General features: G+C 37.6%; 4 protein-coding genes across 5 annotated transcripts; 2 read left to right on the forward strand and 2 right to left on the reverse strand.

Moving 5' to 3' along the window:
* Nucleotides 1-409: 409 nt before the first annotated feature.
* Nucleotides 410-1,191, reverse strand: LOC111788504 (protein LIM1-like). Its single transcript, XM_023668841.1, has 2 exons — nt 885-1,191; nt 410-636 (listed from the first exon to the last, which is right to left on the reverse strand). Exons 1-2 carry the CDS (start codon nt 1,189-1,191, stop codon nt 620-622), a joined length of 324 nt encoding a protein of 107 aa, XP_023524609.1. The 3' UTR covers nt 410-619.
* Nucleotides 1,192-3,535: 2,344 nt separating this feature from the next.
* On the forward strand, nt 3,536-17,729 carry LOC111787847 (clustered mitochondria protein-like). Of its 2 annotated transcripts, XM_023667913.1 has the most exons (29): nt 3,536-3,732; nt 4,318-4,543; nt 5,217-5,278; nt 6,122-6,311; nt 6,384-6,527; nt 6,638-6,794; nt 6,895-7,088; nt 7,188-7,289; nt 7,984-8,119; nt 8,219-8,347; nt 8,656-9,052; nt 9,555-9,659; nt 9,913-10,031; nt 10,201-10,309; nt 10,395-10,511; nt 11,300-11,407; nt 11,491-11,661; nt 11,767-11,853; nt 12,468-12,599; nt 12,928-13,086; nt 13,900-13,968; nt 14,209-14,367; nt 14,721-14,777; nt 14,864-14,904; nt 15,067-15,186; nt 16,004-16,313; nt 16,394-16,501; nt 16,584-16,655; nt 16,833-17,303. In XM_023667913.1, the coding sequence occupies exons 2-29, from the start codon at nt 4,327-4,329 to the stop codon at nt 17,301-17,303; spliced, it is 4,242 nt and encodes a 1,413-aa protein (XP_023523681.1). In that variant the 5' UTR covers nt 3,536-3,732; nt 4,318-4,326. The 2 variants fall into 2 exon arrangements, with proteins under 2 accessions (XP_023523681.1, XP_023523682.1); XM_023667914.1 differs by lacking the exon at nt 3,536-3,732 and having other exon boundaries at nt 4,327-4,543; nt 16,833-17,729.
* Nucleotides 17,730-19,679: 1,950 nt separating this feature from the next.
* Nucleotides 19,680-23,038, forward strand: LOC111787848 (FT-interacting protein 1-like). The gene has a single exon (XM_023667915.1). It carries the CDS (start codon nt 19,831-19,833, stop codon nt 22,918-22,920), a length of 3,090 nt encoding a protein of 1,029 aa, XP_023523683.1. The 5' UTR covers nt 19,680-19,830; the 3' UTR covers nt 22,921-23,038.
* Nucleotides 23,039-23,486: 448 nt separating this feature from the next.
* On the reverse strand, nt 23,487-25,328 carry LOC111789425 (60S ribosomal protein L6-2-like). The gene is made up of 4 exons (XM_023670194.1): nt 25,001-25,328; nt 24,510-24,616; nt 23,882-24,063; nt 23,487-23,786 (listed from the first exon to the last, which is right to left on the reverse strand). The coding sequence occupies exons 1-4, from the start codon at nt 25,249-25,251 to the stop codon at nt 23,631-23,633; spliced, it is 696 nt and encodes a 231-aa protein (XP_023525962.1). The 5' UTR covers nt 25,252-25,328; the 3' UTR covers nt 23,487-23,630.
* Between the last annotated feature and the right edge of the window lie 93 nt (nt 25,329-25,421).

The raw sequence follows: 25,421 nt of genomic DNA on the forward strand, positions 1-25,421 counted from the left end.
AATAATCGAAGTCATGGTCTAACATTAGTAAGTACAAAACATGTAAATTTTCTATGTATTATCATATAAAAAATGTCAAGTTGATAATCATAATAAAATTGTAAAATTTGACTTAGCCTATTCCAATTAATATTATATATAAAAGGTGAAATACACGAGATATATTAAAGAATAATAAAATTTATCGATCTTATATAATAATTGTAAAACTAAAAAAAAAAAACAATAATAATAATATTTGGCATGGTTGTTATATGTACATATAAAATAATACATATATATATTTTTTTATATTTGAGCGTTTACGTTTGACTAGCTTAATACACGTTGAAAATTAAATTTTAGAATAAGTCGTTACGGTTCGGCTATTGGTAATTATACGTAAAATTAATATTAGGCCAATTCATGATTGATGAAAAAATCGTAGTAAATTGGTTGACGTCAACAATCTTTTTCTCTTTCTATTACCACGATATTCCTCGTTCTTTTTCTTTGTTTAAATATATTTGAAGTCTATATGATAGAAAGGGATAACATCTAAGCTTAATCGACCTTCTTGCATATACATCTCATTATTGAACTGAAAATTTATATTTGAATATCTCAGACCGTCTTCATTTCATTTCATAATTTCACCTGTAAAGACAACAGCAAAAATGTGAAAAATGAGGGAAATTGTATACGACGTTTTTTATTTTACGTAAAAAAATGCCTAAACTATTAAATTATATAAAAATAGACAAAATTCAAAGATTCAAAATTCTCTCCCGAATTCAATATTTATCTTCTGTATTATAGAGAAATATCTTGTATCTATTTATTATTTTTTTATAATTTATTTGATTCCGTAAATAATTATAAACGAAAAAGAAGGGGCTACGTACATGGGTCAAAATTGGTAGGGCATTTCTCGGGCAAGAGCATGACCAAGTCGCGGTCAACGCCGGCAACTGGAGGGCCATTAACAAGCACGCACAGGCAAGGCTGGCCGAGAGATCTGACGGCATTGCAGCAGGCTGCGGTCGGCGGAGTAGGGCGGAATGGAGCAACCGATGGCCTGCACGGAATCAGCCTAACGAGGGAAGAAAAGAAGGTGAAACTACATGTTTCGCCTTTGCTTTGTTCACTCAAGCTTGTTGTCACCACTAAAAACACCCAAATTGACACACATTTTATGCCTAAAAATCCCATTTTCCGGTTGTAATAAGAAAAATAATGGACTTTGGCTTGAATTTATAAGAGTTTGTGGTTCGTACCATTTTGCACCTCCGTCCTAACCCACGGTCACGTGTCCATTGCCAGTTTAGGCCTCCCCCTCTACTGTTGACTTGTCTCTATCCGCCAACATACAGAAGTGATGGTTTATCTGCACTCAAATTGTTACAAGACATCAATCACTTGTGACTCCTCTAAACCCTTACAAACTTTCAAAGGATATTGGTCATCTTTGCCTCCCGTGTGTGTTAGGAAACACAAATTTTCACGATGGTATGATATTATTCACTTTGTGCATGGGCTTTCGTGCCTTTGCTTTTGGTTTCTCCAAAAGGCCTTGTACTAATAGAGATAACATTCCGATCTTCTTTCTTAATTAGCTCAGGTGAGACTTCGCTCTCAACAATCATTCTCTCGAACAAAGTATACTATAGAGTCTCTCCTGAGGTTTATAGAGCTCTCAAACAACCCTCTCCTCTTAATTGAGGCTCGACTTGTTCTCTGGAGCTCTCAAACAAAGTACACTTTTTGTTCGACGCTTGAGTCACTAATGACTACACTCTAGAGACTCTTTTGTTCGACACTTGATAATTCTATTAACATGGCTAAAGTTAAGGGTACAGTGTTTCCTACTTATAAACTCGTGATTTTCTCCCTTAATTAGCTTATTTAGGACTCCTCCTCTAAGCTCTCAAACAAAGTATACTCTTTATTCAGCACTTCCTCCCTTGACCAGTCTCTCTTTAATTGAGAACCCGACTCCTCCTCTTAAGTTCTAAAACAAAGTATACTCTTTGTTCGACACTCTAGAATCTTATTGACACTTGCTAAAGTTAAGGAAATTACTCGGGTACCATATTAGGAATCACAAATCTCTACAATAGTATGATACTGTCTACTTTGAGCATAACTTATCGTGATTTTGCTTTTGGTTTCCCCGAAATACCTCTCACTATTGGAAATAGTATTTCTTACTTATATACCCATGATCTTCCCGCTTAATTAACTGATATGAGACTCATCTCTTAATAATCCTCAACAATCCTACTCTCGAACAAACTATACTATAGAGCCTCTCTTGAGACCAATTTAATGTTTTATTAAAAGTGTATAGAGATGGTGACAAATACATTTATTTGTAAATATATTGTTAATTTTTGTTACAAGTTGTCGAATATTTGTTAGAAATTATTCAGAAAAAAAAATATTTTAAATACGAATGAACTTACAAAAATATCAAAATAATAGTATTAGTAAGAACAAATATAAATAGAGTTTAAATTTTTGATATTTTTGTATACAAAGTTTTATATTTAAGATATGAGAAAAAATAATTTTAGAAATTAAATAATAAAAAAGAAATAAAGAGAATATTCCATAATAAGTTAAAAAACTTATAAGATAATATATTGAATCAGTAAATATAATAAATAGAAGATAAATATAATATATATACACTAAGGTTTAGAAGTATTTTTAGACAAATTTTTTTTTTTTTTTGTTACTTTCAATAATATTTTTGAAATAAAATATTAGTGTTTTAAAATTTATGACAATAATATATTTTTGTTTTTACCTTTTAAGTTCAAAGTATTGTTAAAAAATTTAAATGTTAATATATTATTTAAATAAAGTTAAAAGTTTATAAATTTTATTTTTAATTTAGTTTAAAAATAAATAAGTATTTTGAAAGTGAAAAAAGACAAATGCCAGACATTTAAACCAAATTAAGTACAAAAGTTTAAGAAATGAGAATAAATTTCTTGCCCTTAATGGTAATTAAAAAAAGTTCAACTGTGTGATCTTTATGGTAATTTAAAAAGTTTGACAGTTGCATCTTTATTATAACATTAATAAAAAAAAGGAGAAAAAAATTTAATTTCACACTCGGTTAAAATCTTATAAGAGATTTTTTTTCGTTAAATGTTAAACATTGATTTTTTTTTTACGTAAATTGTATCATTTGATTTTTTATAATTACGACCGTTTAAGAATTTAATTGATAGAATTACAAGTTTTTATGTCAGTTAGTTCACCGGTCAGCCGCTTTTCTAATCATTTGGTTGCTACATCTTTTCGAATGCATTTAAATTTCCACAGTTTTGGGACTAAATTTGAGATTATATTAATAAATATAAATTTAATTTGTTATATATTTATATAGAACTAAAAAAAGACATTTTTTTTAAAAAAATAAAATTATATTAATGTTTTGAGATTTTTATAAAAAAAAAAGAAAAAAAAAAAAAGAGGGTATGTGTAAAAATAAGAGTATAAATACAATAACCACCAAACCTAGAGAGGCCCAAAAGCCAACAAATTGGGTTAATCAGGGAACTCCATTTTCCGTTTGGGAAAGAGGAAACTTTGGCCGCCTCTCTCAGCCACTCGTCGGCCCCTCTCTTAAACCTCACACACCCGAACTCTCTCCCAAAACCTCTGTATTCCTCCTCCTCTTCCGTCACCGTCCTCTTTGGATTCTAAACTGACAGCTTCCGACCACACCTCTGAAACTCGGTAAAATTTGTAGATATTTCTTTACTTTGAATTGAAATGAGAACGCTTTATTTCATTGTTTTATGTCTTCTTCGTCGTAGTTTGATTGGCTTGCATCTGCGGTTTGTTGTTTGTTTATGCGATGTGGTTTCATTTCTGTTTCTGCCGAATTCGTTGTTGCCTTATATGATGTACCGCGTCGTTGGTTAAAGTTATCAGAAAAATTGAGTTCAAGCATTTGTATTTGTCGTAAGCCTTATTAGGGGAGGGGAAAGGGTTATGAACGGATGGATGATAAGGTAACTATTCCGAGGGGAAATGTTAACTGGATTTCTGATACAGTGTCTTTAAAAACAGCAGCGAAAAAATAGTCTAGGTACGTATACACTGATATTAATTTTTTCTTATAAAAGCATACTCTACTGAAGGCTGTAATAGGGTAGTGTTTTTTGTTTGAAGACTAGAGATAAAATGATAAATTCTCTGATTCTGATTGAAATATTAAAATTTTGAATGAGAAGACATGCACCATAATTCTATTGTTTATTTTGAAGCAGTCACATTTTCTTCCACTTTTTATGATGTTTATGATTTCTGGAATGCTAGGAAGTAGAAATGGCGGGAAAATCCGGTAAAGGGAGGAATAGGAAAGGGGCGCACCATGCTACAAATAATTCTGAGGCAGTAGTTTCTTCTGATGCTTCAAAAGATGTTAAGAATGATGCTTTGGAGTCGAAAGCAGAGCCTGTTGAATCAGTCGAGGAATCGTCAGATATTAAGGCAGACATCAAAGAATCTGAAACAGCTGCTCCAGAAAGTCAACCAAAGCAAGGTGTGTTTTCATCATTAGTCCAATTGGTCCTATATCAAGGCGAACCCTTGAGGTGCTTGAACGTCGAATTTGACATCAATTGATACCGATTCTATATTTTATTTTATTTTTTTTAAAAAACATATGAAATGTAAATAATTTGAAATGGAGCACCAAGCATGTTTCGGAAGTTGATCTCTTTTCACTGTGATATAGATGTTTTTAAAAATATGGAATTTCGTATATTTGAAGCTCTTTTTTTGTTTTTATAAAAAATTGTAGCTTGATTTAACTAAGAGGTTTTTTTAGTCATAGAACAAGGAAGATAACAAAGTGTGCTCCGCCCCGAGGTCATAATCTACTTAATGTGGTTATTTTGGATTTCAGCATCGTGGGGAAAATATCTTTCAGTGTCTGGTTTTCAAACTATAGTTCGTAAGCACAAAATAACAATGAGTCCGGGAAAAGTTATATTTCTTCTCAATATTTTTTTTTATCATACGTCCTCTAGGGTTAAGCTTTTGGTCATCAGTTCATGTGTTTGGTATTATGGTATTTGTACACTCATATTTGACTCAACCATAGTACTTTATGAAGTGAGGATGTCCTTTCAAATTTGAATGCAATATTGAACATGATCACTTACTTTGATGTTGGTTCTCATTATTCTTTTGCCCCACCAATTGATTTGCAGGTGAACTTCATCTTTATCCGCTATGTGTCAAAACCCAAAGCGGCGAAAAGCTTGAATTGCAAGTAAGTCAATCTGAACATGACGACATGTTAATATAGTTTTTCATATCCTTCAGATTATTGATATGCGACTAATTGATTCCAAAGCTATTATGGGGCCGTGTGGATAGGAAACATTTCGTTCAACAAAAAGAAAAGAAAACATTTATAATATGTTCCCTCCCTCCTAAAGCCACAAGATTTAACATAAAGGATCTTTAGTGTACGTTAATTAGAAAAATAAAATAATTAAAAAAAAATCCCCATCTAGAATTCAGCTAGAATTTCATCTCTAAGTTGGAAAGCAAACTAAACCTACGATTGCGGGTATTTCTATACTTGGAATAAGAAAATTTCAAATGTCAATGGCTTAACATGAGTGCGAGAGAAACAGACCAACAAGGTGACCTGGTAATTAAATAGGGATTTACTAGAAGAATACTACAGACTCTTGTTTCATCAGCCAGAGATAATAGAAAGCCGTGTACTTTATTAAGAAGCAAGGACAATTCAACATCTTTATTTCTCAGAGGGCCTTATAAAATTAAGCTCCGACTGAAGTGAATAATAAGATTAATTGTTGAATGGTTTTGTTTCCTGATTATTGATTGCAACTTGAGAAGAGGTTAAATGAAACTAAGTTCAAGAATTTTTGTTGATATTGTAATTGCCCAATCATATATCATATTTGTGTAAATTTACATCAGCAGATTGCCTGTCATGAATTTTCTTCCTTGCTTGCTATTCATTCGTCAGTATTGTGGTCTAACCTTCCATTTGGTACCTTCAGAAATTTAATTCATCTCATTCTCAGCTACTCGTTGCATCATGAAATGCATAATACTCTTTTTTTAAATCAACTTGCAGCTCAATCCAGGAGACTCTGTTATGGACATCAGGCAGTTCCTCCTTGATGCTCCTGAGACATGCTATTTCACATGTTATGACTTATTATTGCACACGAAGGATGGTTCCTCTCATCAACTAGAAGATTATAATGAAATTTCAGAAGTAGCTGATATTACACTTGGTGGTTGCTCATTAGAGATGGTACCTGGTATGGTAACTTCTATTTCATTTTAAGTGAGAAACGATTTATTTCTGGTCTCTCAGGTATTTGTTTTCACAGCATTATACGATGATAGATCAATAAGGGCCCATGTTCATCGTACCAAAGACATGCTTTCCCTTTCCACTCTTCATGCTTCACTGTCGACATCTCTTGCATTACAGTATGAACTGGCTCAAAAAAATGCAGCCACAACTGCAGGAGGTTTGGATGTTCACCTCCCTGAGCTTGTTTCCTTTATTGGCTTGTTATGCAATTTAAATCATTTGGGAGATTTCATTGTAACAAGGCTATTGGATTCTAATTTGATTCAGATACTGTGAAAACTGAGGTCCCAGAGCTTGACAGTCTTGGTTTCATGGAAGATGTTTCTGGTTCCCTTGGTAGTTTTCTATCATCGTCCTCGAAAGAGGTAAGATGCATAGAAAGCATTGTGTTTTCATCCTTCAATCCTCCTCCAAGCTACAGAAGGTAAACTTAAACGATCTCTTTTTATATGCTAATATGAAGATTGTTGCCTTTTATGGACCATTAGGTGCTCATGAACAAAACATCTTTATGTTACTTTCAGGCTCACTGGAGATTTGATATACCTGGATGTGATTACATTGGAGGGTAATAAGTTCTGTATAACGGGAACCGCAAAATATTTTTATGTCAACTCAAGCACAGGAAATGTTCTTGACCCAAGGCCATATAAAGCTGCTTATGAAGCTAGTACTCTGGTTGGGCTGTTGCAAAAGATCAGCTCTAAGTTCAGAAAAGGTAGAGTAACATTTGGTCGCTACTCAGCCATCCAATTGATGAAAACTATTCCATACTGATTGATATTTAAACTCTTACATTTTCTCCTCTTGTTTAAAGCTTTCCGTGAAGTTCTGGAACAGAGAGCCTCCGCGCATCCTTTTGAGAATGTTCAATCTTTGCTGCCCCCAAATTCTTGGCTCGGAGTCTATCCTGTGCCTGGTTAGTTGCTTCATCCCTTGAATCTAGCCCATTCAGTTTTTAGGATCTTAAAGCGTGATACAGCAGGCCATTCTCTTCTATTCTCTGAAGTATTGGGGTATCTCTTCTGTTGTTATGCATTTGCATGGCGGTGGTTATATATCTCAAACCTTCAAATCTTCTACTTTGGTTCTTCGAAGAGCATTCCCTTTTTATATCTTGCCCTTGGATGATTGATTTAATTATTTCACCATTAAACTTTTCTAATTTATCCTTTACATCATTTTATTATCAAATATACTTTTTATAAGCACCATGGTTGGTTCAATGATCATTGGGGCAAACAAGAAGGGTAAACAAAGTTAATGGCTTAAAAGCAACAGGTTGGTGGAATCATATGAGTGTGCTTGACAACCAAACGTAATTCATAGAGGTGTGTTTAAGTGCGTCCCAACATCCATGATATTTAATAGATATACATGATTAAATATTTTATAATTATTTAGAAGTAGCACATTTGTTGAAAATGTAATGGTTACATGATATGTGCGCTGCAGAAAGGTAGTTCGGAATATCTATAGTAGAATTATGTGGAAAAAAAAATTGTACTCTGTGTAAATTGTTGTTATTTATTTTTGAAATAGGCTGCTTTACTTCTCGATCTCTGTTTCATTTGTTTGATATAGTTAATTCTATTTGAGTTTTGTTTTTGTAGATCATAAGCGTGATGCAGCCAGGGCAGAAGATGCACTAACTCTCTCCTTTGGTAGTGAGCTGATTGGCATGCAACGAGATTGGAATGAGGAGTTGCAGTCTTGTCGGGAGTTTCCTCATGCAACTCCGCAGGAAAGGTATAATTGCCTCTTTGCTAATAGGCCTGCTCTTTACCTCTTGCTTTCTCTTGACAATTTGTTTTGTGATGTATTCTTAACAAAGGCTATACAATGCAGGATTTTGCGTGATAGGGCTCTCTACAAAGTAACTACAGACTTTGTCGATGCAGCTATTAGTGGTGCTATTGGAGTCATCAGCAGATGCATACCCCCGATAAATCCAACGGATCCAGAATGCTTTCACATGTTAGTTGTTAGAAGATATTCCTTGTGCGATGTGGCATATCTGCAAATATTTATTTTTCTTTTTATCAAATGATATCAATGTTTGTTACTCTTCCCTTTAATCCTTAAAATGCTATTTCAGAGCTATTGCGTACTTTACTGAATCTTTTCTGCATGAATTACGTAGTTATTTAATAAATGTATTGCATACATAGGTATTGTGTGCACATGTCATGATTGGTTTGCTCGTTAATCTGGATGTTTAATTTATATCCAATCATTTGGTGTATTATTGAATTGATGTTGGGCTATATTTCATTGAATTCTAGGTATGTACACAACAATATTTTCTTCAGTTTTGCTGTGGATGCTGACCTTGAACACACATCCAAGAAATCTGCATCTGATGGTAATTCAAAAGTCCAGGTCCCAAGCTCTTTACATGGTTCTTCGGGGAGGGCTACTGATAGATCATCGCATGGCGACATTGGACTTTCTAATGGTGACAGATGTAATTCATCTGGTACTTCGGAAGTTAATGGTGTAACTGAATCCTCTCCTGATGGTTCAACTGAGATGCAGTTGCCTGAGAGTGAGCAAGCTACGTATGCTTCTGCAAATAACGATTTGAAAGGCACCAAAGCGTATCAGGAGGCAGATGTCCCTGGGCTTTACAATCTTGCTATGGCCATCATTGATTACAGGGGCCATAGGGTGGTAGCTCAGGTATACTTATTTATTTACTGATTTTAATTTCTCCTGTTTTAATTTCTTCTTCATTACCCTCTCTCCCGCTTGCAAGGTTTGACCAATATTATTATTTATATGTTAGGATGTGGATCAAAGTCTGAATTGAATTCCTTGGAATGATAACGTGTGTTCCTTAGTTCCCATTCTGATTTAGGGCATAATGGGCTCATTTTAGACACTTCTAATTATTTGTTTAGATAACCTTGGTATCGAAGAGAGATGTCGTTTGGTAACAATTTTGATTTCCCTCTCACTTTTCTTTCTTTTTCTAACGTATGTATCTTTCTCTGGCTTTCTAAATCTTCTCCTTACACTTGTAAAACTGATTGGAGGCTTTTAGCTAAGCATATTACATAAGTGGTTAATTAAGTTTAGGAACAATAGTGTCATTGTCTCTGTTTCTTTTTTCTATTTTTTCTTTTTCCTTTTTTACATTATCCTAACATTTCACTGGTATTTTATGCTTCACTTGTTTCAGAGTGTTCTGCCTGGAATTCTTCAAGGTGATAAATCTGATTCTCTTCTGTACGGTTCTGTTGATAACGGTAAGAAAATCAACTGGAATGAAGACTTCCATGCAAAGGTGAGGAAGCAGACGTGGTTTGCTTTCTACTTGAATCATTTCGATTATGATTCTTTTTTTTAATGTTACATTATCTTTTAACATCTACTTCAGTAAATATAGCACTCATTCACTAAACTAAACCTAGTTATTTTCTTAGGGATTTTACTTTTATTGGAATTATTGCCTTGTTCTTAATCTCGTTGATCTTCTAGGTTTCTTTTCGTTTAATTATATCACATTACTAAAAGGGCCAAGCAATGGTTATGCCTAGGTACTGGAAGCTGCCAAACGTCTGCATTTAAAGGAGCACTCGGTCCTTGATGGATCAGGGAATGTTTTCAAGTTAGCTGCACCAGTGGAATGCAAGGGAATTGTAGGTAGTGATGACAGGTGATTTCCTTGACTTGAAGCATTGAGATAAAATGAAAGACCACAAAAAGGCACTAAAATCCTACTGTCAGCTACTTGAAAATATGTCAGCAATTGTCTTGTCCGAGAATAAAAAATCTTTTAAACTTTCTTAGTTCTGATTTAGTTTTTTTCTATCTATTTTTTTTAGGCATTATCTTCTTGACATAATGAGAGTAACTCCCCGTGATGCGAACTATACTGGGCCAGGATCTCGATTTTGTATTCTAAGACCAGAGCTGATTACTGCTTTTTGTCAGGTAAGTTACAATAAAGTGATGGAAAAATGATGTGCATTTATGTTATCATGTTATTTTTATATAATGGTTTTCTTCTTGTGAGAAGGCCCAAGCTGCGGATCAGTTAAAATCCAAGGTTGTGCCTGAAGGAGATAGCGTTGTTGATTCTTCTCAAGTGGCAGATGCTGGAAAGCAAGAGGAAGTTTCAGCTGTAGCTAGTGATGTATGTATTACTTTGTGTTAGTTATTTAGATTTTTTTTTTTTTTTTTTTAACATGAAAGAGAACAAATGTTCAGGGGATACAAATCCCAAAGTGAGTGAAAAAGAAAAAAATACAAACATCAAATTAATCAAATAATGACTAGTCATAGAAATAAATGAACATTAAAAAAACGAAGAGAGCTTGTGAATGAATGATAAAACAATGAATAAGGCCCTCACTAAACACTGTAAACTGATAGCTACTTTAAATCTTCCAAAGAAGGCCAAGAAACAACACCAACCAACGAAAAAAGTATTTTAAGATCCATCATAAAGCAACCTCAAAAAACTCTTCAGCTTTGCAAGAACTAGTAACCCTTTGGAAGAATCTTTGGAAAAACCTTCGGTGAAAAGAAATAAAAAATCTCTTCTGGTAAGTCGATTCAAATATCTTATAGGCAACAAAATTAAACTTTGCAAAGCTAAACCATGACACAGCTTCCTTCTTGAGCCAAAGGAGAAATTTTACGGAACTCAAGGCCACAAACGGAGCAAATTTGGCAGGCATAAATGGAGGAATAGGAGTCGTCTTGTCACAATCCTCAAAGTCAAGTTTCCCACTTGTTGTATATGTATTTCTTTTTGGATTTGGGTGCTGGATTTGCAAGGCAATTCATTCTATAATTGAGATTATTATGTAAATGTCAGTTTTATGCTATGTTAGAATCATCCGTTGTATCAAAGGATGAAAATCCAATGATTGGATCTTGGTAATTGTTTTTGAGAAATCTGAATCATGTTTCCTTTAGGATACAAGTAAGGACGAGAAGACTGAGGACCTCAAGGAGAGCTCACAATCACAAATTTTGTTTAATCCTAATGTCTTTACCGAGTTTAAGTTGTCAGGAAGTCAAGAGGTAAGATCTGAACTTGCATTCCTTTTTCCTGGCAGCTTTTTAAAGTCCTGTGTTCACAGTTCTCTTAATATTGCATTCACCAGGAGATCGAAGCAGACGAAGGTAATGTGAGGGAAGCCAGTATGTTCCTCACAAATGTTGTGCTTCCTAAATTTATTCAAGATCTCTGCACACTGGAAGTCTCACCTATGGATGGCCAGACATTGACTGAGGCGCTCCATGCTCATGGAATTAATGTTCGGTATATTGGAAAGGTGAGCATCTATTGACAACAATTTCATTGCTCAGATCGATGACCTTTTATTGGTGGTATGACCATGAATAGACATTTTTGACGATCTTTTGAACTTCTTCAACAGGTTGCTGAGGGCACTAGACATTTACCCCATTTATGGGACCTTTGTTCTAATGAGATTGCAGTTAGATCTGCAAAGCACATTCTGAAGGTGTTAAATCTAAGTTATCCTCCTTTTCTTGCTATGAATATGTTGTAATTTCCTATTTTTCATGGCACCTTACAATGTGGAGCTTTTAATATTTTTATGAACTGAGAATACATGCTATAGAAGGTTGTTACGCATTTTCATAAAGCTATCCTGATATGTAGACTTTTGTGGATTCCCCATCTTTGATACATAGGTTATTCAGCCTGGCTCTTTGTGGCTTTTAAGACAAAATGTTTCTTATGTTTTAATACTCAATGTCGACATATCTTTCCAGAACTTGTTGCATGATACTGATAAACACAGATAAGAACCTTTTTTGGTTAGTCTTTTTTCATTCCTTAATAAAAGTGAAGTCTATGCGGTTGTTCTTCTGCATGATTTAGTATTATAACATGTAAAGTGAGTGAACCATGTTGTACGGTAATTACACTCTACTTACCATTTAACATTTTCATTTTCATGATGTTTGAGTGCTTGAGAATGTGATGTTGCCTGATAAAGTCGGAGAACTTACCCGCACACCACCCATACTTTCTTTCTCTTATTTTCCAAAGCAACTTAATCCTTTCACTTGTTAGTAGTATTTCACACTAGTATTACTTGGCATCGTACAGGATGTTTTGAGAGATACTGAAGATCATGACTTGGGGATGACACTTTCACATTTCTTCAATTGTTTCTTTGGAAGTTGTCAAGTGCTTGCTACAAAAGCTGCTAGTAATACACAGTCCAGAAACACCAAGAAGGTTTGTTCAATGCTGATATTGTGTCTGGATGGAACTCTATTATTGCTCAGTATGCCCATTCTCTGAGCTAAAACGTTCTTCTATCCTTAAACGTTAAAGTTTATTTGACACTACGTTTAGCTTTTAATACATGAAGCTATTAGTATGTACAACAACTGCTAATAAATACAACATTTAAGTAATCCTTGGGAAAGTTGGAGGAAAGAACGAAAAGGATAAGTGACTGTTATCATGTTGTATCTATTGCTAAAGAACTCACTCGGTACTCTACTACGGCTGCTTCTAAATTAGCTAAAGTTGATTTATCATGTTGTGCGTTTATGTACAGGACCAAGTGGGACACCATCATTCTTCAGGAAATAATTCAAGGGGACAAGCGAGATGGAAAGGTAGAGCTCATGCAAAAAAGAGCCAATCCTCATATATGAGTGTTAGCTCAGATTCTCTTTGGTCTGACATCAGGAATTTTGCAAAGCTCAAATATCAGGTGATCTTCAATCAATCTCCTAAATGATTTTAGTTTTTTTTTTCCATGTCACGTACCCAAGCATTTGATACAAGGATATGCCTTTTATTACAGCGTTGTATGGATTGTTCCCTCTTTACCATGCTATTGAAACTGTAAGGTTTCGTGGTCTTTTGGTAATCATAGAGGCAAAATATTACTTTAGTTTGTCCTTGATGGAAAGTTTTGATGATAGAGGATATAAAGAGGGGATATACCTTCATTTTTTACACTTGGGAGCAATATGTACAATTTTAAGACAATAAAAAGTATAATTTTGAGATAAAAATGTATATTCTTAACTTTTCCTTTTTTATGCTCTGGTTGTGGTATGATCGAGCTAGAAAAGTAAACGTGACACTTCTAATGAATAAAAAGCTAAGAAGAAACATAAACTACTACGTTTTTTCGAGGTCTTGACTCTCCCCAAGAGGAAAGCTGAAATTGCTAACTTCTCTACTGGCTTCCAATAAACTACTACATGTCAGAATTTTTAATTACTTCCAACCCTGTGCAATCCATTCCCCTCGCTCCGTGATTTATATGAAAAGACTCATAACCTTTTCCTTGTGGGATTATCTCAAAGACTCGAATTAAGTTTCTCTCTTTTTTGGGCCTGTCTTAACCTCTTACCTGTAATTGGTGAAAAGAACAGGCGTTTTAATGAAAATTTTGTTTCTTCTCAGCCTTATAAAATTTTAAACAAAGGTTATAAGCACGTCTTTTTTAATAATGATTTCTTTTAATCAAATAAGCATTTATGTAATTTCTTACCGTGAAACACTTTCAATGCAGTTTGACTTGCCGGATGATGCACGGTCGTGTGTAAGGAAAGTTTCTGTTGTAAGGAACCTTTGCCACAAGGTAATTGTCCATTCAGTTATTTAATTCCAAAATTAATCTTATATTTGTCGATTTTGTATTTCTGGTTCCCATGGTTAGGTTGTCTTAGTACTACAACAATAGAATCCTTGCAGAAGTAAAATCTCTGTACTATGTTAGAAATTAGTTCCGAGTTTTTTTCTTTTATCAGGTCTATTTTCCAACTTTTGAGCTTTCTATTGGGTCAGTGATTTTCTTAACAATATAATGTGTTCTTGACAGGTCGGAATCACAGTTGCTGCTAGGAAATATGATTTGAGTTCCTCTGCACCTTTCCAGACATCAGATATCTTGAATCTCCAACCTGTTGTGAAACATTCAGTTCCTGTATGTTCAGAAGCCAAGGATCTTGTCGAAACTGGAAAGCTGAAGTTGGCAGAGGTCAGTTATAATGTTGTCACTTTTAAATGAATTACATTGGTTTGCTTGAATTCATCATTACTAAAAATGATTACTGTTGCTGCTTCAAGAGATCTCTATTTAGATGTACAATCAAAACTGAGTTCAAGTTAAATAACATTGGCTTAAACAATATTCCACAATATCATTATTTACTTATTTTGAGTGAAAATTTAGTTTCATCGTTGGTCAAGGAGTTGACTTGCCATGTAGTGCAAGGAACGTTTGATGAACTCGGTAGAACTAAACAAGAAATATGGCTGATAACGTGTAAATCATTAATGTTTGATTTTATGAAATTTGATCAATTGTTTATCGGTTATATTTTTCTTCAGGGGATGCTTAGTGAAGCCTATGCATTATTTTCAGAAGCTGTTTCGATACTTCAGCAGGTAATGACAGTCCGTTCTTATGCATTGCCTGCTTAGAGAATTCTGTTAGAGCTCAATCTTATCAGCCAAAAACTTCTTTGTTTCAGGTTACTGGTCCAATGCATCGGGAGGTTGCTAATTGTTGCCGGTAGACATCAGGACTATGCTTGCTTGCAAATTTTGTCTATACATTTAATGATTATGCTGCTTGTTGTAGGGCATGAATATTTGGCTATATCTTGTGTGTTAGTTTTCTTTGACAAGCACATAATTATGCTATGGAAACTAACGTTTTCCTTTCCGAATTTAGGTACCTAGCCATGGTTTTGTATCATGCAGGAGACATGGCTGGAGCCATAGTCCAACAACACAAGGAACTGATTATAAATGAACGTTGTTTGGGTTTGGATCATCCTGACACAGCCCACAGGCAATTCCACATCCATACTTCAGTTTTATTTTACTAGTTGAATCGATGATCCTAGTATGCATGTTATAGTCCAAATTATAGGATTTATGTTTTAGTCAGTTTGTAAAATGAAAACTGTTTTTCATTCCTTCGTTGGAAGCAGTTGCATGAACATCCTCTCTGGAAGTTAAGCTTCTAATAACTGGTTTTACCAATAGTATAGCTTATCCGTTTATTGGGAGATCCCACATCGGTTGGAGAAGAGAACGAAACATTCTTCATAAGGGTGTGGAAATCTCCCCTTAGTAGAAGCATTTTAAAACCTTGAGGGGAAGCCCAGAAGGAAAAGCCCAAAGAGGGAAAAACCCAAAGAGGACAATATTTGCTAGCGGTGGGCTTAAGTTGTTACAAATGATATCAGAGCCAAAAACTGGGCGACGCTGAGCCTCGAAGAAGGGGTGGATTGTGAGATCCCACATCGGTTGGAGAGGGGAACAAAACATTCTTCATAAGGGTGTGGAAACTTCTCCCTAGTAGACGTGTTTTAAAACATAGAGGGAAGCCCATAAGGGAAAGTTCAAAGAGGACAATATCTGATAGCGGTGGGCTTGGGCTGCTATGATATGTGTGTTATGATACATATGATATGTGTGTAGTGAGAATTATATGATATGTGTGTAGTGAGAATTTTATGGGGTTCTTTGTTATATAAATGTTATACCTCTAAATGAAATTGAATATATGAGATATGATGTCCAGCAAATTCTAGTTCAATGCTAATGATTATATCGGTGCTTTCCGAATTTGTTTCCTGATTTGCATTTTTTCCCTTCTGTAGTTACGGGAATATGGCGCTTTTCTACCATGGACTTAACCAAACAGAACTTGCACTACGACACATGTCTCGAGCATTGCTGCTGCTAAGCTTATCCTCTGGTCCTGATCATCCTGATGTTGCTGCAACTTTCATAAATGTTGCAATGATGTACCAGGATATTGGAAAGATGAACACAGCTCTGCGTTATTTGCAAGAAGCATTGAAGAAAAATGAAAGACTTCTAGGCGAAGAACATATTCAAACCGCTGTTTGCTACCACGCCCTTGCTATTGCATTCAATTGTATGGGGGCCTTTAAACTGTCTCATCAGGTAATTTCTGGAACAAAGCTTTGAATAATGTTTGACATCCTTCGCAATGCCTGACCAATATTTTGTATATCTCACGGCAGCATGAAAAGAAAACGTACGATATATTGGTCAAACAATTGGGCAAAGAAGATTCACGGACACGGGATTCAGAAAATTGGATGAAGACGTTTAAGATGCGTGAGGTTCAGGTAAGTTGAAAGATGGAAAAAAAACAAAGGTTAAAGCTACCAAAAAAATCTCTCGTCCTTAATATAAATTTTATTTTGACAGATGAATGCTCAGAAACAAAAGGGCCAAACTTTGAACGCTGCATCAGCTCAGAAGGCTATTGATATTCTTAAGGTATTCTTTTAAGTGGTTTGATTTTGTTTACAAATGAAATTTACCAGAGATGGAAGATATTATAGCTCCAAAATGAAGTGAAATTTACCAGAGATGGAAGAATTCTACTATACAATGTGATACGGGGTTTACTGTTCAATATGAAACTCAAAGGCTTCATTTCTGGATACCTTGCAGTCTCATCCTGACTTGATACAAGCATTTCAAGCTGCTGCAGTAGCTGGTGGATCTGGCAGTTCTGGAGGTGCTATGAACAAATCCCTCAATGCTTCCATGATTGGTGAACCTCTTCCTCGTGGTAGGGGTGTAGACGAGAGAGCTGCTCGCGCCGCAGCTGAAGCGAGAAAGAAAGCTGCAGCTAGAGGCCTCTTGATACGTCAGCCGGGTGTTCCAGTTCAAGCTATGCCACCAATTACCCAGCTGCTTAATATCATCAATTCAGGCATGACACCAGATGCAGCAGCAGATAGTAACGTAACAGATGGTGAGAAGAAAGACGTTAACGCCAACCTCTCTAACAACACCCAGGTAGATGGAAAACAAGATCAGTTGCCTTCAGCACAAGATCAGGCCCCTGTTGGATTAGGCTCCAGCTTAGCGTCTTTGGATGCGAAGAAACAAAGACCGAAATCTAAAGCTGCAGCTTAAGCGTTGAAATTTTTTGTTAACTCGACCAGAAGATGAATAATTTATGTGTGACAAGGAGGTAACTGTCTGAATTGGCTAATAATGACACACTTCTGAGAGTCCATTTGAGTAAAGAGTTGAGCTTAGTTTTGGCAATTGGCTGCTAAAAGTATTTGTTTAGATGTGCCAGTGAAGAAGTTTATAGGTATTCCATTTTTTGACCCAATAATTAGTATCGTTCAGGAGGGATTTTGAGCACATTTTTATCCTTATTTCTTTTGTTTCTTTCGTTTCAAGCATAGCATTTGCAGGCAGTGTTTGTTCCTTTCAACTTTGGAGTTGATTTCGTAATTTCGTAGCTAGTTTTATGTTCATTCTGTAGATGATTGTAATGGAACTACTAGTGATTTGGGAGGATCTATGAATCATATCGTTGATTTTGGTTCATTTTTTTCTTAATTTTATGGCACTCATATGAAATCATGTTTCATTGCTTCTCTCCTGGAGGAGTATAGAAGCCAATTGAAGGTAAGTTTACAAGGTCTTTGAGCTGTGTGTCACAACCTTACTATGAAGAGAGTAGGTTGTGACCCTCACGCCATGACAAGCAAAGGGGTGTCCCTCAAGAGACGCCCATCCGGCCATATGCGGGCCAACGTAGAAGAATGCCATGATGCGATCGAGGAGGACGATGCATCATCCAACACACCACCACGCAAAGTGGGTATTGAAGACATGTTGAGACACAAGCATAACAGAGACATCAGCATAGACATGAAGGACAAGATAGGCTTGTTGAAGGGCCGGGTAGGGCCCCGGGCCTTAACCTCAAAAGTCGAGGTTCCGGAAGGAATTTGGTCATGCGGTTCGGGAGTTAAGTCCGTCCATATGAAATATGAATGCTCGCCAAGTTTGGTGTCGATCGGACATTGGACGGACAATGCACGACACCGTATGACACCTCACGAAAATCATGTCTACTCCTGGTAGAATGAAAATGGCTCAAAATGTACTATAGGGGGTACCATGGTGTTAGCTCTCCACCACCCCTGGGCCCTGTGGCCTAAGTGAGCTACCCTGTGGCACATACGTGTGTCACAGTGTGGGCGAGCGTGCCGAGACGAGTGTCTCGGGCGACTTCCTTTGAAATGGGTTTTTGAAGGACAGTACCGGACGGCACGGGTGTGCCGGTATTGCGCCCTAGCCCGCGTGTTGGAGGTTGCTACATGCACCCGCTATCCGGTACGGTATCCGTAAATGACTCGGCATGGGCACGGGAGGGCCCATGCCTCGATAGAACCCGGATGGATGGATGTTCGGGAAGCCCCGATGAGATGAACGACACGCGGGCCCATTCTCGATGGCACGACTGAACGAGTTATGATGGACGACGACATCCCGAGACTCGGGATGGCGTCAAGACATATGGACCCCGTCGATGGGGATCGAGATGGCAAGATGAGATGCGACGTTGTATTGAGAGACCTTGGCCCGAGTAGAGGCAAGGTCGAGCCGAATGAGTTGGCCTAGCGTAGAGGCAAGTCGGATGTGTCGCAGACGATTGAACATACACGCGCAGGCGGCGTGTGTGGTTGAACAAGCTTGGATTCCGCACAAGCGATGTTCAATTGGCGAAGGCAAACCTCGCCTAAGGTCCGACGAAGCCACAAAGCCGGGGCGAAAAATATATATGGGGCTTAATTCCCCTTAAGGCTGGTCGTGAGCGTGTATCGGTCACGACGCCGCACGGTCAAGAATGTAGGATCGTGACACTGTGCAGGGGATGCAGTTTCACAAGTTTTTTTTTTAACAATGGAAGAGATGAATAGCAAGCAAGGAATAAAGCACATAAACAAAAGGTTCCATTGGCCAAATGGCAACCCCTTAACCTCTTGTTATTACCCATAAACTTCTTAACTCACATTGCCTTAGCTGCCCTCCTTCCCAAGAAAGGGACATCTTGTGCTAAACTCACTTTGTTAAATACTTTTTTCTATACACTATTTTACCTCTATATATATATATATATAATATTTATATATTGATAGATTCTTGATCAATTTTTTTTATCAACTCCAGAATAAATTAATTGATCAAGGGATATACTCAATCAAGGAACTCAACGAGGGATAAGAGCGAATTGCTAGCGATGACTTGCAAATTGCTAGTGAAGGGAATCTATGAGAGAAGGTTATCGAACCGAGTTCCGATCAAATTGAGTGTGGAGCCAACGAGTTTGGTCAAACAGTATAACAAGTTGAAGGCGGAATCAAGCTTGAGAGAAATGGGCGTAGGTTTAATACTGAACACCACTTCTCGATACTCGAAATAGCCTATGCCTTAATGCTCTTGGAAAAAGTTCTTGCTTTCCCTCCATCTTTGGGTCTTCACAAAGCTCACTCTCAGCTTCTTCATCAAACCATTCCTTTCTTTTTCATCATTTCTTCTGAAATGGAACTTCCTTGCTTCTGAATGGAGTTTTCAGATTGCTTGTGGTCAGTGATTACCTTATATTTTTTGCAGCAGTGGACGAAGAAGCAAAAGGATTATGAAGCAGCAGCTAGTGGTGGAAGTAATAGATGCTCATGATCTTATGCCCAAAGATGGTGAAGGATCTGCAACTCCATTTGTTGAAGTCGATTTTCAAAACCATATAAGCCGAACAAAATCCGTTCCAAAGAACCTCGACCCCGTTTGGAATCAGAAACTCTCATTAGATTTCGACGAATCCCAAAGCCACCATTTCCAAGCCATTGACATCTCTGTTTACCATGAAAAGAGACTGACTGAAGGCAGAAGCTTTCTTGGAAGGGTCAGAATTCCTTGCTCAGACATTGCCAAGGAAGGTGAGGAAACTTATCAGAGATATCAGTTAGAAACTAAGGGGTTTTTCTCGTCTGTCAAAGGTGAAATTGGCTTGAAAATCTACATTTCACCACCAAAAAACTCTCCTATAAATCCTAAAAGATCCCCACTTGATCCTGCTTGTGATATTCAAGTAAAACCAAAGAACAATGTTTTAACAATCTCAGCATCTAAACATTCTAGCTCAAGTTTTTCTGTAGCTGAGTTTCCTATCAGAGGTCCAGCTAAAGAGCCAGAGATTGAAGAACCAATCGAGACACGAGGCGAGACGACACAGCTACATAAGCAGCAAACAATGCAGCGACCTCGAATATTAGTACAGAAGCGACCACAAGGCGCTTCATCTTCGATGAACAAAAGCATTCCATCTACAATGAACACAAGCAATTCACAAGCTAATATCAGCAACCAAGATAATGATGAGATCAGGGACACTAATCCTCAGCTTGGAGAGCAGTGGCCGGGTGGCAGATCGTACAGTGGAAGAGGTTGGCTGAGAAGTGAGCGACACACTAGCACTTACGACCTTGTCGAGCAAATGTTCTATCTCTACGTTCGAGTTATGAAAGCAAGGGATCTTCCTCCAAGTTCCATCACTGGAAGCTGTGATCCATATGTGGAAGTAAAGCTTGGGAACTATAAAGGGAGAACAAAGCATTTTGACAGGAAACAAAATCCAGAATGGAATCAAGTCTTTGCATTCTCAAAAGAACGCATACAATCCTCTATACTAGAAGTTTTTGTCAAGGACAAAGAAATGCTAGGAAGAGACGAGTACCTCGGTCGTGTAGTGTTCGACTTGAACGAGGTTCCAACTCGGGTTCCCCCAGATAGCCCATTGGCACCTCAATGGTACCGGTTGGAAGACCGGCGAGGAACGAGCCGGGTAAGAGGGGAAATCATGGTTGCAGTTTGGATGGGAACACAAGCTGATGAAGCCTTCCCAGAGGCATGGCATTCTGATGCAGCCTCAGTGTTTGGGGAAGGTGTTCATAATGTAAGATCAAAGGTTTATGTCTCTCCAAAACTATGGTATCTGAGGCTAACAGTGATTGAAGCTCAAGATGTAATCCCCACCGACAGAAACCATGTTCCTGATGTTTTTGTCAAAGCTCAAGTAGGAAACCAGATACTCAGAACAAAGAACAGTTCAACAAGCACAGCTAATCCCTATTGGAATGAAGATTTGGTGTTTGTAGTAGCTGAGCCATTTGAAGAACAGTTGCTAATCACCATTGAGGACAGAGTGCACCCTTCAAAAGAAGATGTCTTGGGGCAGATCAATCTGGCTCTCGACGCGTTCGACAAGCGGCTTGATCATAGGCCAGTTCATTCGCGTTGGTTTAACCTCGAGAAGTACGGTTTTGGAGTTCTAGAAGCTGATAGGCGAAAGGAACACAAATTTTCAAGCAGGGTTCACTTGAGAGCTTCTCTTGAAGGTGGATATCATGTACTAGATGAATCGACTTTATACATCAGTGATCAACGACCAACTGCTAAGCAGCTATGGAAACAACCAGTGGGAATATTGGAGGTCGGAATTTTAAGTGCTCAAGGATTACTTCCAATGAAGCTGAAGGATGGGAGAGGAAACACAGATGCTTATTGTATTGCTAAGTACGGTCAAAAATGGGTTCGAACCCGAACGATTCTCGACACGTGCAATCCCAAATGGAATGAGCAATACACATGGGAAGTCTATGATCCATGTACTGTAATTACCTTGGGAGTTTTTGACAATTGCCATTTGGGGGGTGGTGGTGACAAACATAATGGAAGCAACGGAGGAAGAGATTCGAGGATCGGAAAGGTTCGAATTCGAATATCGACACTTGAAGCTCATAAACTCTACACACATTCCTATCCACTTCTGATTCTGCACCCCAATGGAGTGAAGAAGATGGGAGAGCTCCAACTTTCGGTTCGCTTCACCGCCCTATCTTTGGCAAACATGATACATGTCTATGGAAGTCCATTGCTCCCTAAGATGCATTACCTTCAACCTTTCACAGTGAACCAAATAGAAAACTTAAGGTACCAAGCTATGAACATAGTAGCGACAAGGCTCGGTCGAGCTGAACCGCCTCTACGAAAAGAAGTTGTTGAATACATGTTAGATGTAGATTCACATGTTTGGAGCATGAGACGAAGCAAAGCCAACTTCTTTCGAATCATGTCATTACTTGCGGGAATGATATCAATAAGTCGATGGTTTCGTGAAGTTTGTAACTGGAGGAACCCTGTCACATCGGTGCTCGTGCACATTTTGTTCCTTATATTGATTTCGTACCCCGAACTAATACTTCCTACTGTTTTTCTATACATGTTCCTCATTGGCTTATGGAACTACAGGCTTAGGCCAAGGCACCCACCTCACATGGACACCAAGCTCTCTTGGGCTGAAGCAGTGAGTTCTGATGAGCTCGACGAAGAATTTGACACGTTTCCGACTTCCAAGGCAAACAACTTGGTACGATTGAGATATGATAGGCTGAGAAGTGTTGCAGGGAGGGTTCAAACAGTTGTGGGAGACATAGCAACACAGGGAGAAAGAGTAGAATCTCTACTTAGCTGGAGGGATCCAAGAGCCACCAGCCTTTTCGTAGTGTTTTGTCTCTGTGTTGCTGTTGTGCTATATGCTACACCTTTCAGAGTGGTGGCTTTGGTTACAGGGTTGTATTATTTAAGGCATCCAAGATTTCGCAGCAAACTACCCTCGGTACCTAGCAATTTCTTCAAGAGATTGCCCCCTCAAACAGATAGCTTGCTATGAGTTACGACGGTCATGGTTTGGTCATGGTTTGGCCATGCCCATAATTTGCAATAAAATTATGGATTAAGCTTGTTTTGCTAAATGTATAATTTAATTCAACTACCGAGTATTTTTCCAATTTTGCTTATTTTCTCTTTCAATTTAGATTAATATAAGAAACCATGGTTTCCTTTCTTTTACAGATGATATGAAATTACAAAGAATACAAAAGCTATGCTAAAGGAATTAGAAGGAAAACGGAAAAGAGTTTTGATAATAAGCTTCCTAAGTAGCTAATGGTTCAAATCCACCGCTACCAGATATTGTTCTCTTTAGGCTTTTCTTTTCGGACTAACCCCAAGGTTTTAAAATGATCTACTNCCCCCCCCCCCCCCTCTCTCTCTCTCCAACCAATGTGAGATCTCACAATTCACCCCTCTTGGGGCCCAACGTCTTTATTGGCACACAGTACAGTGACTTGCCCGGATACCATTTACAATCCACCCCTCATGTACCATTAGAGTCAATCAAGCCATCATCTTTTCAAATGATTCCTCTCGATACTTTTTAAGTAAGCGTAAGTAAAGTGATGGGAATAAAAGAAATATTACATATCTTATCACTATCAGTCAAAATTCATTACGGGATATAATTTCAAATCTAGAATCCTCATAACAAAACACAAAACAAGAAAATTGTAGTGATCAATTCCACAAGAAAACAGCAAATATCTAGAAAACAAGCTCATGAGGTTTCATGCCTGCCTTTAGAGAAAACCTGGCAGCTAAGTATGTCTTTAAATCTGAAACAGCCTCGATCGACTTGAGCAAAGCTGAGTCCACGGCCTTTTGATCATCCTTTTTGTCCTGTGGGAGTGAGCTTTTTTCCTGCATGTAAAACAATGGTGACCAGAAATTAAGACAAGAAAGTGACAAAAATTGAAGTATTTGAAAAAACAATCATCATAAAAACAATTACGAACCTCCTTCTCTGCCTCAAAGAACTCTCCTTCTCCCTTCTTTTTCTTCATCTTAACTTCCTTGGAGAAATATTTGTCATCAAACTTCTCCACGTTGACTCCTGCAATGTCTACCTTGGTGGAGGTTGCAATCACATACGACTGATTCACACGCCTCAGCGGAACACCATTGACCTTGAATGGTCCTAGAAAAGCAAACTTTACATTAAGATAATCCCTTGTAGGCTCGAAAATTGCAAATTCAAAAATCAAAGACTTGGCCAATCGCTACTTTATTTGCACCCTTTCTCCCAAACATCTATCACTATCACTACAGTCAGCATCATCTAGACCAACCCCTCCCCCACAACCGCCAAATGAAGCTTAGAAACTCTCTTTGTTTCAACACCAAATGAAGATTAAAGGTCTAAGGTATGTAAATAAAATTTGCACAACAGACAGTCAGAATAGGAGGCATGAGACATTAAAGTGGTATGTAATTGCAGGGTATATTAGACAGAAATGGTGGCATACGACGTCCCAATACTTCTTACTTGTCAATAGGAAAAGTAATGCACACAACACATTTAAGATAGCGATATTACAGTAAAATTACAAAGGAAGGTGATTAGAGAAAATTGCCAATACTCACCAGTGACTAAAAGCAACCCAGATGGAAGTTGCTTCAAGAACACAACTCTCTTTCCCTTGAACCTTCCAGCGAGAATGATAAGCACGGTTCCAGGAGTAATGCTAGACCTGCAAATGATATGAAATTGACAAACTATGTTATATGAAAACACCCGACGCACATTTCTTTGAACTGACCCCAATATTCATTATTTGGAAAATGAGCAACATTACTTCACTACACGCAGTTCAGACTTCAACAAATTTCCAATCTGGAAACCTAAAAGTTTCAAATCCCCCTTTTTTAATAGCTACAGCATGAACTCTATTCAGTCTAATAGGGAGTGACACTGCCCCATTCATTATGTAATTTCATGAAATTAAAGCAATTGTTTCTTAGTTGATTCCAAATTCCTCAGTTTCCGAACCATAACAAAGTCAAAATACACCAAACAATATACGTTCCAAGGCACTGCAGTAAACATCAAAAGAAAGACATTGAGAGAGATAAACCTAAGTTTGGTGGGCTTAGCCTTGCGCTTGTTGACAAGTGGCTTCTTGACATCGTCAGCAGGGTAAAACTTCGGCGCCTTCTCTGCCGGAGCGTCGGCCTGAAGCTTGGCATCGTGGCGAGGGAAGACACCACCATTTTTTGCCTTGATTGCCCAAAGACCCCGCTTGTGGTACATCTTCGACCTCGAATATTTCCCAACCCCACGAATGAGATCAGGGTTCCTGCTAGCTCTCGCTGCCTTCGGAGCCATTGATGAATTCCTTCTCTGAGATCTCGTTATCGTCTCCTCTCCTCCTCGCCGAAACCCTGAGATTTAAGAGATGTAGGCACATATATATTCAATATGGAGCCCTAAAGTGAAATTGGGCCTTTCATTGCCTTCATATTTTTGGGCTTTATTTTCAAGATGGATCCTGGTTT

Source organism: Cucurbita pepo, chromosome LG02, assembly GCF_002806865.2.
Source record: "Cucurbita pepo subsp. pepo cultivar mu-cu-16 chromosome LG02, ASM280686v2, whole genome shotgun sequence".
Taxonomy (NCBI): domain Eukaryota; kingdom Viridiplantae; phylum Streptophyta; class Magnoliopsida; order Cucurbitales; family Cucurbitaceae; genus Cucurbita; species Cucurbita pepo.

Coding starts and splice junctions, on each gene's coding strand:
- LOC111788504 (XM_023668841.1), bottom strand. CDS start 1,191: ATGGGATTTTTAGGCATAAAATGTGTGTCAATTTGGGTGTTTTTAGTG.
- LOC111789425 (XM_023670194.1), bottom strand. CDS start 25,251: ATGGCTCCGAAGGCAGCGAGAGCTAGCAGGAACCCTGATCTCATTCGT. Junction 24,617..25,000: donor GCTAAGCCCACCAAACTTAG/GTTTATCTCTCT, acceptor TATCATTTGCAG/GTCTAGCATTACTCCTGGAA. Junction 24,064..24,509: donor TGGGTTGCTTTTAGTCACTG/GTGAGTATTGGC, acceptor TTGCTTTTCTAG/GACCATTCAAGGTCAATGGT.
- LOC111787848 (XM_023667915.1), top strand. CDS start 19,831: ATGAAGCAGCAGCTAGTGGTGGAAGTAATAGATGCTCATGATCTTATG.
- LOC111787847 (XM_023667913.1), top strand. CDS start 4,327: ATGGCGGGAAAATCCGGTAAAGGGAGGAATAGGAAAGGGGCGCACCAT. Junction 7,290..7,983: donor CGGAGTCTATCCTGTGCCTG/GTTAGTTGCTTC, acceptor TTGTTTTTGTAG/ATCATAAGCGTGATGCAGCC. Junction 8,348..8,655: donor GATCCAGAATGCTTTCACAT/GTTAGTTGTTAG, acceptor ATTGAATTCTAG/GTATGTACACAACAATATTT.